The sequence below is a fragment of the Ictalurus punctatus genome, chromosome 3 (genome assembly GCF_001660625.3).
Source record: "Ictalurus punctatus breed USDA103 chromosome 3, Coco_2.0, whole genome shotgun sequence".
Classification (NCBI taxonomy): domain Eukaryota; kingdom Metazoa; phylum Chordata; class Actinopteri; order Siluriformes; family Ictaluridae; genus Ictalurus; species Ictalurus punctatus.
Genome location: NC_030418.2, coordinates 1,278,839 through 1,291,644, shown reverse-complemented (window position 1 = coordinate 1,291,644; position 12,806 = coordinate 1,278,839). Strand labels below are relative to the sequence as shown.

Sequence of the window (12,806 nt, the reverse complement as noted above, 5' to 3'; positions counted from 1 at the left end):
CTGCTGACCCGTCTCCGTTCTGCTCTCCGCAGCACTTCACGTCTCAGAGGGAGGAGTTTGAGGGAACGAGGGACGCCGTTCTGGTGTGGCTCACCGAGATGGACCTGCAGCTCACCAACGTCGAGCACTTCTCCGAAAGTGACGTCCACGACAAGATGAGACAACTCAAGGTCAGCGCTCAGAGTCACACACACACACACTTTACCTTCTTAGTTAAATATCACATCACTGAAACCACAACGTAAAGCAGATTTACGATTTTATTTTCGCTCGTTGCTGTGATATGGTAAACCCAGATTTACAACATTTCACCAGATTGGTAACAAGAAGTGAATCAAGTCAGAAATATATTACTATTTGTACCCCAAATAAGACACTGCTGTGAGGGGATTTCTAATAGAGCTGCTGAGGGTAAATGACATTTTTTTTCTGCTCTTGGAAAGTCGTGTGAAGGAAATAATGGATTTTATTCTTTCACTGTTGGAACAAATGTCAGTGCAGAAAGGATGTTTACTCTGCGATAGTTCACTTAAACCCAGAAATGGACGCGTTAGGTGTCGAGTATGGTGATTTGAAGTGCTGGTACCTGCAGATACCATGCGCTATACTGAGGAGTTTGCGTCCCTGTCCGCGTAGGCGTTCCAGCAGGAGATCACGCTCAACACCAATAAGATCGATTCTCTGATCGTGTTTGGAGAGAAACTGATCCAGAAGAGTTCGCCGCTGGACGCTGTGCTGATCGAGGACGAGCTGGAGGAGTTGCACTCTTACTGCCAGGAGGTGTTCAGCCGAGTCGCACGCTTCCACCATCGCCTCGTCTACACGCGACCGGTCCGTCTCGCACGTCTCAGGCGGTATGATACACGCGAGACGTGTTTCTCTGTTTTAACCTTCCGTGTTTCCTCGGTCAGGTCTTGGACGACGAGCGCGATTTCTCAGACAGAGACCCGGATATGGAGGACTCGTTAGAGCTGTCCGGCGTGTGGGAGAGAGAAGAGGACGCGGTGACGCTGGTGTCCGTCCAGCCCTCGGCGTGTCTCCTGCTGCCTCCTTCACTGGAGCCGTCTGGCCGAGAGACGCCGGTCAGCGTGGACTCCATACCGCTGGAGTGGGACCACACGGTGGACGTGGGTGGATCTTCATCGCCCGAGGACGAAGACGAGGCCACGTACTACAGCGCGCTCTCAGGTACAGTGACCGCGCTCTGTTTACAACCATTTACGACTTTTTAAACTTAAAAAAAACGCACAATTCTGTAAATATACTAGATGATCATTTAGATATGTGGAAACCTTTTTAGAAATGTGAAAAGAGAAACCCCCAAATAATTACATGTACTACTGGTCAAAAGTTTACACCCTCACTCATTATTTTCCCCACATTTTACAATAATAATAAAGTCATCAAACTCTGGAGTAATGCAAATCATGTGATGATAAATCCATTCAGTTTTTTAACAGTATTAAAGGAGTTCATATGTAATGCTGCACACTTATCTGCTTTTCAGAATATTTCAGTCACGTGTCCACAAACTTTTGACCTGTAGTGTACTGAATCATCATGATAATGTTATGATGAGAAAGATGCATTTAAAAGCGGTCCTCTGAGTGCATCACTATGTTTTTGTGCTGAAACAGCAGATTATCTCCTGAATTACGCCGCAGTAGTGTGTAAAGGTTTAAAGGTCTTTGTGACCGGACCGGGTCTGTGCCGCTCCTCTGTTACAGATGTAGAGGTCACTGAGAGCTCCGAGTCCTTTATTAAAGCTACAGCTCGAGCTCTGAGTGCTGTGTCCGGTAGGCTCCAGCCTGCTGCATGCTACACACACACACACACACGTGCTTCTGAGTGTTAGGCATGAATTATGTCTGATTTATAACCTGCAAGCCCTCAGTGTATCCTGTTTAAGTTGTTTGTTTAATAACAGAGTCAATCTGCCAAGGTGCTTCTATAGTTTAGAGCACTGTGCTCTATGCGGCTAACAAAACAAGTAAAGGTGTTTATGACCACCAGTTAGCATCAGGCTTGAAATTGTCAGCTGACATTATTTGGCTAAGCAACACATATGACAGCAGGAGTTCAAATTTAATCTAACGCATCAGAGTCTCACCCGAATGCTGATTATTAGCTTGGTGCAAGACTAGGAAACCTCTGGGCTGATCGACTCGACTGTGGTGAGCGTTTTTGTTTCGCATGCTTTCCGTGTGTTTGTTAATGCACCCAGGGAATTGTGTGTCATTCATTAACGGTAACGTATCTCGCCTCTCTCAGTGACGGAGCCCAGCTGGCAGGACAGGAAACGCATCATCCACAGCCTGACCTCCACACCTACACACACGGGTGCTTCTCATCATCCTGGGGGATATGTACGTACACACACAAACAGCAGGGCCTTAGATTCCATGAGTGCTCATCATCTTTAATCAGGATTTTATCGTAGTGACGCTTCCTGTGTTTGTATAACGGGAGTTAACTTGAGAGGATATTCGAGAACACACACACACTCCTCTTTATCAGTTAGTATTACAGAATGTTCACATCTCTGTGAGGAACATGCAGCTATCTCAGACACGTGTGCGATGTTTGATTCCACGTCTTTTGCGTTCGCAGGCTAAGCTCATGTCTGAGTGCACGGAGAGCATAGACGACTTGAAGCGAGTCGAGCACATCCTGAGCCGCGATGAGATGCTTGACTGTGAGGGTCTGACCGTACTTTCGTCTGCAGACAGACAGACAGGTGTGTGTGTGTGTCTCAAGCCGTTTCAGTAGAAATGTTGCTCTTAGTTCATAAAAATAACACATGCTCCTTTTATTAGCTGTGATTGAGAGATGGGAGATCCTCCAGGCTCACGGTGCTCAGCGCAAGCTGACCTCTGACCTTGGGGAGCTCACGACCTGGCTCGACTGTGTGCTTCCAGAACTGGAGAGGCTTCAGAGAGGGAAGGATGACCGCCCGAGCATTCAAGATGTAGAAAGCAGCATCCGCAAGCTCAAGGTGACGACTGTGACATTTTTCCCCAACCTGGATGTAGAAAGGAAAGACGATTGTGTGAATGTTTTTTTCTTTAACTCCAAAGGAGATCCAGAGGACATTCTGTAGCTACAAGGCTCTGATGATTGGTGTGAACCTGAATGGGTGGAGCCTCCCCCAAGGAGAAATGCAGACAGAGCTGCAGGCAGCCAATCAGAAATGGGCACGTGCCTGTGCTGTGCTGGACTCCTGGGAGAACCGATTGCACCTTGAGCTCTTGCGGTGTCAGGTGGACAGACATAACACACACGTTATATAAAAATACACAAGCTATAAAAACTTCTTATAACTGACCCTTAACCCCTCTTTCAGGAGTTCCATGAGACGCTGCACTCTCTATTGCTGTGGTTGGCTCAAGTGGAGAGCCAGCGCTACATGGTGAACATTCATAACCTTGATGTGGATGTTGATGTACTGCAGGAGCACAGAGATTCACTTGAGGTGTGTGCAAACGCTTTCGTTCTTTCTTTTATTTGACAAAGTGGACATGAAGTAAGTGTGTATGTGTGTGTGTGTACAGGCAGTGCAGCACGAGCTCCTGGCCAGGGAAACAGAAGTGCAGTCACTGCAGCAGATCTCCTCCCATGTCCTGCATGTGCATCAGGGTGAGGAGAGCATGGAGGCCAAAGAGAAGGTGCACGTCATTAACAACAAGCTCCGCCTCCTTCTCAGACAGATCAGCCATGACCTCAACACTCTGAAGACCAGACTGGTAAGTACAAGCCTTTCTATTTTGTAGGTTGGGTGTCTATGTTCACTTGTGTGTTTAGACACACATGGGCTTACCCATGTGTGTCTAAGCACACAAGTGTATATACACACCCACCTGTGTGTAGGCATACATAAGAGGAGGGGGTGGGATGTAGCTTTTGTTAACTTCTGCACGGGTGGGCATGGACAGGTTTGACATCTGCATAAAAACTCAGTCAAAACGCACCTCTTCCCACCCGCTGGACGGGTGGGATGTCGAGGGTTCAACTGTGTTTCTCACATATTTAGACACCTGTAATCTCCCACCCATCCCACACCTAATGGGAACAGGCATGGGGTGCCCCTCCCTTATCTATTATACACCCCCTCCACCCCTAGGGGGTGGAAAAAGGCTTTTGTACCTATGCTGTACACACACACACACAGGGTGTGTGTGTACAGCATAGGTACACCCCCCACCCCCTTACTTACCCTGTCCTACAGAAATGAGCATTTTCTCCGCTCTTGGACTCAGGAAGCATTCAGTGTCTTTTTTTAAATAACCTAATAACTCAGCTGCTGAAATTTCTCTCCACACTGCAGAAGAGCGAAGGTTCTTCAGCAGACTGTCAGTCACTAACAGACAAGGTAACAGTGCAGAGCATAAACACACAGCTGCTTTCTGTTTAAAAAAACAAACATTGCTGATTTTCACTCCCTTACCTTTTACCTGTAGGGGCCGGGAGCTGTCAAGAGAAGACCTTCCGCGAGCGCTAAGTATGTAACAAGTAAAAGGACAACCTGTTAAGTGTCACAGATCTGATTAGAAAAAATAAATCAACCTGTCCTAAACATTTAAGCATAATTTGCTAATACTTACAAAGAGCTAGCGCGTCAAACACACTTTTTTTTTTTTTGCAGAGAAGTTTCCGGAGGCAGGCGGTTCCTGTACCGGGTTCTGCGAGCCGCGTTTCCCCTGCACCTGCTCTTCCTGCTGCTGTTGGCGCTGACCTGCCTGGTTCCCGCATCCGAGGACGATTACAGCTGTGCCCTCTCCAACAACTTCGCCCGCTCCTTCTACCCCATGCTGCGCTACACCAATGGCCCTCCTCCTACATGAGCTGCCACCAACCCTTGTGATCTTTAACATCTCTGCACTGCTCAGTCATTTTGTGAGTCAGCATACAAAAAAAACTATTTACACACACACTTGGGTTTAATCTATGAAGAAGGAATTTTTTGTCCCCTATTTTCAAAAAGAACCAGTAAAAAAAAAAAAACAACGTCGCTCAGTGTGGAGGCCCTGTGGGATTTAAACACAACCTCACAGTCGCTAACCTCGTTATGGTATCGTCTTTAATCACAGAAGCCATTAAATTAACGTTGCGTCGATTTTCAGTTTGATGAGTGATATTTTAAAATCCTGTACAAACTCCTGACTTGGCGTACTCTGTGAACCGGTTTGCGTTTATTAGATGAAGAATATATTTGGATACTGTGTAGGATAATCCACACACGAGGGTCGTCGTTAAACTGTCTGCTTGTTATAGACTTATTTAACAATAATTCAAAAATTATTATATTTTATTTATTTCTGGCACCTAACAAAAGCCATAGTACAGACGCACACACGAAGAGAGTGTTATTTATGTTCACGATGTATAGTTTAAAGTCGATTTGTACTTCTTGACAAATAAAGCGGTTTGCCTGAAGTGTGTTAAACAACTGGTATTTTTTACAACACGGTGAATTACATGTCGACAAACGACTCGTGGAACAATAAGTGTCGGCTAGTTTCATTTCAAGCTCTCTGCCTCTGACTGAACTAGGGTACCTGAAATGAATTTACGCATTTGATTAGTTCTACACAGAGTAATAAACGAGCTCGTTAGAGTACCACCTCGTAGCTGGCATTACGTTAACAACCCGAGAGTAAATTTAGTTCTTTACTGTTTTAACACTGCCGTATGTTAAATCATGTACACGAAATGTTGTTCTAATGTGGATTAACTTCGGAGAATGAGAGAAAGTTTGATAAGGACAGATTAAGAAAGACAGAAAATACATCGGGATCAAGGACTTAAAACGTTTCGCATGCTCCTGTGCAAGTTTGCAAAAATAAACAAACAACCATTTAAAAAAAAAAAAAAAACAGGAAAGATGTGAAAACTATACAAGTCTTCATTGCATTTATGTTTGTTTTCGCTGCATCAACGAATTCTGCGATACAATCAGGTCATTTACAGAGGATGAGACGGCAGCACAATCACAAAAAAAAAAAGTCATCACTGATTTGGTGTTGACATTTCCGTACCTTGGCTTTAGAAATTTAACACAAAAAACCCTTTTATTTTTATGAATATTTTGAGACTTGGTCATGATCTACTGAGTGAAACCGTGACGCCTGAAAAAGTTGTGCATTACCTCAGACGTAATGTCCATATAAAGTCCGGGGTCGTTCCGGGGTTTCCGTAGTTGGCGCAGGAAGCGAACAGTTCAAAGAGTCCGCTTGTATTTAGCACTGTTTTTTTTTTTTTTTGGTTAAACACGTGTCCTCTCAGTTCAGACGTACGCAGCACCACAGGGCAGGAGAAGAAGAAGGGATGGAGGGATTAGTAGTGCAAGTCAGAAATACACAGGGTGTAGGTATTTGGATTGTAGAAGGTTGTACTGTATTTTCTGGACTACCAGACACACCCAAATAAGTCCTTCTCTATATAATGGTGTAATACCGCTGTAGCTTAGCTTTTGTCCCGTTAGTGTTGCAGTAAGTTCATCGCTGTATTGTTTCCTGAGCTTTAAGATACAACTACTAATAATAATAATAATAAATAGGGTTCTCATTACTCCACCTGCTTTCTCACTATGGACGCACAAACAATGTGCATATGTATTTATGTTCAGATAAATTGTGTAAAAATTTTAAGGGGGGGGTTAGCTCCAATAGGATTCAACTGCTTCTGACGGACATTGTGCTTTGATATGTTTAAAGTGCACGACATGAAATACTTTTCAGTCATAATTAATTGATCAAAATATGCCTATTAGATAAAAATCTTCAAGTCTTCAATACTATTTACTAGGGCTGCAACTAACCGTTATTTTCATAAACGATTAATCGGATGGGGGCGGGGCAAACTTTCAGCACCGTTATTTTTTTTCTTTATTTACAATAAAATCCACAAACCGAATGTTACAAATATGAATTCAGGCTAAAACTTTACACATCTGTTTGTCCAAAACAGAAAAGAACCCAATACACACACACATACAATAATATATATTATTAATTTAGGACTGTACATTAATTCAGTGCATGCATAAATACTTATAAGTATTTATGCATTATTTTTTATGGCTGCACAAAAAGCACTGAATTAATGTACAGTCCTAAATGAATAATAAAAACTCCCTTTCACTGCACCTTATGGTTTGTGTTACTCGCTGTCTTCAGACATATTATTTCACTGGTTTACTTTTGATCACAGTGTTTTAATTAGTCGTTACAGATCTTACTTGCGCTGATACAGAGTGTAGCCTGAGTAAGATCTGTAACGTCTAATTAAAACAGGTGTGATCGGCAACGCGGCCTCGTTACTAACACATCGCTTCCGTTCTAATAAACTACAGAATTTACACTGCAAGCGCGCAAATACAACATATAATGACAAGAAACTTAAATTAAACTAAACCTTTTAAGCAACTCGCACCAGTTTCCCGTACACACAGTGCATTTTGTGCTCGTGCATCAGTTTGATCTCCGCGTGTTTAATATAAAAGGCTCCCTGCCTTAGAGGACTTTCTTCCTCAGTCTGATGGAGACTGAGGCCACGTTGGGATTTAAAGGTAACGTTGATAAACAGTAGACTGAAGAAAGTCATTATGGGTGCCTCTGGGTGTTTGCTAATGCTAGCGTGCATATGACGTCATGCACCGTCACCTAGAAGCAGCTTAAACTTCGGGATAGTAAAAAAAAACGCTAGTGTTATATTTGAGATGATATTAACTTTCTAAAATCCACACAGTAGACGGTAGAGTACACAGTGCATAGTGTACATCATTTGGGACACAACTTTAGTACTTACTCAGAAGTAACGTAATGAGTAAATTTACCGTGCGCAGAACGACTAATCCATAATGAGATTCGTTGACAACGATAATAATCGATTTGTTGTTGCTGCGCTACTATTTTTTATTATTATTATTATTATTATTATTATTGGCCAATCTAGCATAGGTGCTAGAGTAGCATGCGTACTGTCAACACCAGGTAGGTTACAGCTGTTCTACTGCCACGACGAAATTTCCATATCTTATAGTCTGGAAAATACAGTAACTGTGAAGAACCTTCACCACAGTGTGAAAAGGAAATGCATTCTGGGTCACCTAATCTCACTAGGTTTGCTGATGGAGTAAACTTTGGCAACTTAAATGTCAAATTGTTCTGGTAGCCAGAGGGATGTGTGTATCCGTGGATGAGTCTGTGTGTGAGAGAGAGAGAGACTGGGAAAGGACTCACTCCTGGCTGCACTGTGACTCGTTCACCTGTGTGACATGATGAGCGACGGGACTGTGGAGCTGAGGGGGCAGGGGTGTGTTTGGTGAGGTCGCTGGGGTCACGGGGTCGGTGCATACACTAGTGGACACGTGCCTGCTTTGAGCCGTGTTGGCGTCAAGCATCTCCAGCAACAGGTCATACAGCAGCACCACGTTCTTCCGCTTCATACTGGAAAGGTGCTCCATGCCTTTGTTACTGCGGGGCAGAGAGGATTATGGGTAACACACACACACACAAGGCTGTCTAAAGGATTTAACTTGGGACAGTACTACGACGACACATCTGATTAGGATCTTGAACCGGTGTTTGGCAGTACCTGAGATGTCGAATATGCGAGAGCAGCATGAGTAGGTGAGCGAGGCGAGTGGACTGCTGCTGCGTGGATAAACCCGTTCGCGAGATGGCCCACACCAGCGCGTCCGTCACGGCGTCCAGCAGACGCAGCAACTTCGTCCTGCTCTCCAGGTCCTTCTCACACGCCGATGACGTCATGTCTGAGGAGGAACACACATTCCTTCCATAAATGTTAAATAAATGTCTCCTTGGGGAAAAGAAAAAAAAAAAACAGTCCCTGTGAATGGAGCTGTTACTATAGAAACAATACTTTCTACTACTTTCCTGTTTGGAGTCCTGAAGGGGTTTTCATTTTAAAACAAAAAAAGAGGATCGAAAGCTAGATGTCTGACTTTTAAATAATTAAGACACGGCACGCACAGCTGCGGCAGCATGACCAGTAAAAATGTTCTGTTTAAATAATAAAAAAATCTGAAAATACACTTGAGCTCTCTGATCTGGTGGGTGTGGCCTAATATTATAATGAGCATGCTTGATCGACATAGCTCAGAACTGACCCGAGTCGGCACCGAGACCAATCAGTCACTGCCCCCGACGTGCAGGTACAAAACCCCAACACACGTACACACACTCACACATACTGGAGTTGAGCAGGATGAGCGCTTTGAGACACACGTACTCTTCCTTCTGTAGCTTCAGCTCTCTGAACCTGGAGGAGCCTGCCAGGAGCATATCAAAGATCTCCATGATCCCCTCAACACAGTTTCCCTCATCCCTGAGGGAGAGAACAGACGGAGAAAGAGAGAAAGTATGAGAGCGAAAGAGAACGTTTGAGAAGGACAGGGAGGAGAGACAGATGGAAAGAGAGAGATATAAATATAGAGACAGATTAAGAAAAACGGAGGAAAAACAAGACAGAATATATATGTACATAGACAGATATAAATTTAGAGAGACAGAGGGAGAAGGAGAGACAGAAAAAGAAAGGGAATATTATATCTATGTTAATTTGGCTGTAAATTTAGAAAAACTCATGTGCAGTGTGTGAGTCAGACTTTATTGTTAAGAAATATCAAGAAACCAATTAACATTTAAAAAAAAAAAAATTTTTTTAAACTTCAAGGCTGATACACACTGCAACATTTACACAGAAGGTCCACAGGTTTCTATATAAAACAGCTCTATTTCCATTGTGGCATTGAAAATCCTCCAAACCACACACACACACACACACATTGATAGGAGTACACTAACTATGAAAGTACACTAAGAGTAGTGTTGGCAAATAAGCCCGTGTTATGGGAACATTCCAAGGTTAGTTAAGACCTTAGCGATAATCACCGTGGAAGTGTGGGATTAAATTCCAACCACACACACACACACATCAAGAGTACCGTTAAAGAGTGAAGCTGTGGGGGTTTTTGTTTGTTTTTTTACAATTACTACAATATCTGTGAACTAGATAATAAAATGCTTTAAACCACAGCACTACTGAATTCTGGATTCTGATTGGTCAGAAGGTGTTGGTGAATGTGTGTGATGCTTGACACGGTGAAGTTTTCTGTAAGCAGAACGTCTACCTGTTGAGTTTGAGGTCCAGAGAGAAGATGAGTTTTCCAGGATGATCGATAGACCTCCACATCAGGCCCAGCATGAGCACCTCCAACCAGCAGCACTCTAACAGCTGTACCTGATGGGCCAAGCTCAGCTCCACGAAACCTGATGAGCGCGCACACACACACACACAGCAGGTTACCATCCACAGATATCACGTTCAGTGCACGCATCCTGTAGTATTCTCACACACACACACGGACAGACCTGGGATCTTCTTGGCCCAGCTGATCATGAGGACGAGCTCCTTGTCGGCGAGCTGCGTGAGTGACATCATCACCGTGCTCTCTGTGTACGGTTTCTTCATCTGCTGCTTCAGGTAGATCTGCGGCGGCTCTGCCTCTAGGATGCAGTACACCAGCTGCTCGGGGGACAAACCCGAAAACCCGCTCTCCGCCGACGCTCTGGAGACCGGGATGGAGAGCGAGACATGGAGCGGGGTGTGAGGAAGTCTCTGGGACTGACCTCTGACACCAACAGGCCTGGCCGAGCCATCTCTCATCGGGGCGGTCCGGCGGGAGGCTCGATATCCACATCGCTCACGTCGTGCACCTGCGATTTTTTTTTAATAAAAAAGAAAGAAAGAAACAAAGCCCTGCGTGAGTACCGCTTTCAAACACTGGCCAAAACATCACAAGTGTGCAAATAAAATTTGGCACCGCCTACCGCACTTCATCATGCCCATCTCGTAGCACTTGCGTAGACGGCAGGCTTGGCAGCTCTTGCGGCGGTTCTTGTCGATCGTGCACTGGTTGGTGGCAGGACAGATGTAGTCGTTGTGTCCTGAAGTGAATACAGAGCGACACTTTAGCCCGTTTCACTCTCCCGACATGCCGCCCTGGAGTATCTTAACGCTAACCTGTTACAGGTTTCCTGTTACGGTTAGCGTTTGAATTTTAAAAACCTCCCGCGTCACCTTCAAAACCTACTGAACACTCCGCTGTGCGGACCGGTCGTCTGAATTGGCTACTTCTGAACGCGAGATTTCTGTTCCAGACGCGGCTCATGACAACAATCTCGACGACTGCGGAAAGCGATAAAGACAGACGGACAGAGCTCGTGGGCGTGTTTAACGTGGTTCAGTGTAGATAAAGTAGCGAAACATTTCGCAGTTCTACTTGAAGATACTCGCGGATTTCGCGCGCGAGTGAGAGTTAGGACTGCGTGATTGATCGCATTTTCAATTCGATTACGAAAACAAAATAATCGAGATAAAGCGATCATTGTGCCGCATTCTGTTTCGCAAAAAAAATCCGTCTCGTCTTTGTCTTTTTAAAAACCGCGCGCCATTTTTCTTTACAGCTTTGAATGCCAAACTCGCTTCGCGCCAGGCTGTGGAGTTTCTAATTCAGCTCGAGCCAAAATGATGGAAAGAGCCTTTGGTCGACAAGAAAGATAAAACTGTTTCAGATGTTTGGAAACGATTTGGTTTCAGGGTCTCCGACGAGGAACAAAAAGAAATAACGTTTGGCATCATTGGAACGCTCGTTTCCTCTAGAGTCATGACAGCTGGTCTAAACACGCTCATTTCCTTTCTAGCGGTCACTAGTATTGAGAAACTACGGGCTGATCCAGAACAGGAGACAGAATTTCATTGGCTGAAGTTTAAAGTTCATTTATGGCGATGCGATTCGCAGAAAACGCAGAAATTTCGTGTAAAATCATTAAAAATGAGTGTAAGCAGCTATCCATAGCTCGAATAGGTCAAGTACATGTGGCGGCATCGTGATCTAATTATTTTTACATTATTTCAGTATATATATATATATATATATATATATATATATATATATATATATATATATAAAAACACACTTAAATAATGTAAAAATAAAAATAGATTAGATCACTATGCCTCTAGTAAAGAAGTAAATTAGGGTGAAAACGTGGAATCAGAGAAAAGTAATAATATCCATTTATATAACAAAACAAGCACCTAAGGTGAGTCACTTATTGTTGTTTCGCCTAATTGAGTAGAACGTCACAATATCACGACACAGGCGGGCTGTAAACTCAGCAGAGAACAGCATGCACTCAATGAGGACCTGCAATTTCTCAAAGTGTGTGGGTGTTTAAATGGGTCAAATGCAGACCGTTGGAAAAGATGGGTAGGAAATGGTAGAAAATTTCGGTACCTTGAATGCTCCTCTTGAAGAAAGCCTTACAGCCCTCACAGGACCAGACGCCGTAGTGGTAGCCTGACGCGTAGTCGTGACACACCACACAGAAGTGCATGTCGCGTTTGACCACGGCGCCTGACGACGACGAAGAGGAGTCGTCGTCGTCCAGAGCTTCGTCGCCGTCGCCGTCTTCCGGCCGCTTTCCAAACAACTTCGGACGAGACAGGAAAGAGCTGTGGAGAGACAGAAAGCGTCACATGAAACGCAGACCTACAGGAAAATAATCGACGACGGAGTCACGGTTACCGCTCCGATATCGATTATTTTCCTGCGACAGCAGGTCCATGAGTGTTTTATTCCTCTTACACCACAGCAATTCATCAGCCATTACAATCCGTAATTTTATCCGTTTACCGAGAAACCGCAAAAAAGCGTAAACTCCCCTGTCCATAAAAAAAAAAAAGAAAGAAGATGGAAAACTTCCTTCCATAAACTTCAC

The 12,806-nt window shown here is 44.2% G+C and overlaps 2 protein-coding genes across 13 annotated transcripts in view; one reads left to right on the top strand and one right to left on the bottom strand.

Annotated features, from left to right (window-relative positions):
- syne2b (spectrin repeat containing, nuclear envelope 2b) overlaps positions 1–5,433 on the top strand; it is a 101,195-nt gene extending 95,762 nt beyond the window's left edge. For 4 of the 7 annotated variants that reach the window (XM_047154444.2, XM_047154441.2, XM_047154443.2 and 1 more), the window contains 13 exons: positions 33–170; positions 637–831; positions 912–1,188; positions 1,641–1,796; positions 2,272–2,366; positions 2,611–2,737; positions 2,817–2,995; positions 3,078–3,260; positions 3,344–3,472; positions 3,552–3,743; positions 4,325–4,369; positions 4,458–4,498; positions 4,643–5,433. In XM_047154444.2, coding sequence (XP_047010400.2) covers positions 33–170; positions 637–831; positions 912–1,188; positions 1,641–1,796; positions 2,272–2,366; positions 2,611–2,737; positions 2,817–2,995; positions 3,078–3,260; positions 3,344–3,472; positions 3,552–3,743; positions 4,325–4,369; positions 4,458–4,498; positions 4,643–4,841 — 1,956 coding nt within the window. In that variant the 3' untranslated portion in view covers positions 4,842–5,433. The remainder of the gene's footprint in view (positions 1–32; positions 171–636; positions 832–911; positions 1,189–1,640; positions 1,797–2,271; positions 2,367–2,610; positions 2,738–2,816; positions 2,996–3,077; positions 3,261–3,343; positions 3,473–3,551; positions 3,744–4,324; positions 4,370–4,457; positions 4,499–4,642) is intronic. The other 3 variants (XM_017463482.3, XM_017463486.3, XM_047154442.2) reach the window with 3 other exon arrangements.
- Positions 5,434–5,893: 460 nt separating this feature from the next.
- esr2b (estrogen receptor 2b) overlaps positions 5,894–12,806 on the bottom strand; it is a 28,960-nt gene continuing 22,047 nt past the window's right edge. For 4 of the 6 annotated variants that reach the window (XM_017462395.3, XM_017462387.3, XM_017462397.3 and 1 more), the window contains exons 3-9: positions 12,323–12,540; positions 10,854–10,970; positions 10,395–10,739; positions 10,154–10,292; positions 9,209–9,348; positions 8,596–8,773; positions 5,894–8,474 (exon numbers count right to left, since the gene is read on the bottom strand). In XM_017462395.3, the coding sequence (XP_017317884.1) occupies positions 8,237–8,474; positions 8,596–8,773; positions 9,209–9,348; positions 10,154–10,292; positions 10,395–10,739; positions 10,854–10,970; positions 12,323–12,540 (1,375 nt within the window). In that variant the 3' untranslated portion in view covers positions 5,894–8,236. 6 annotated transcript variants of the gene reach the window in all.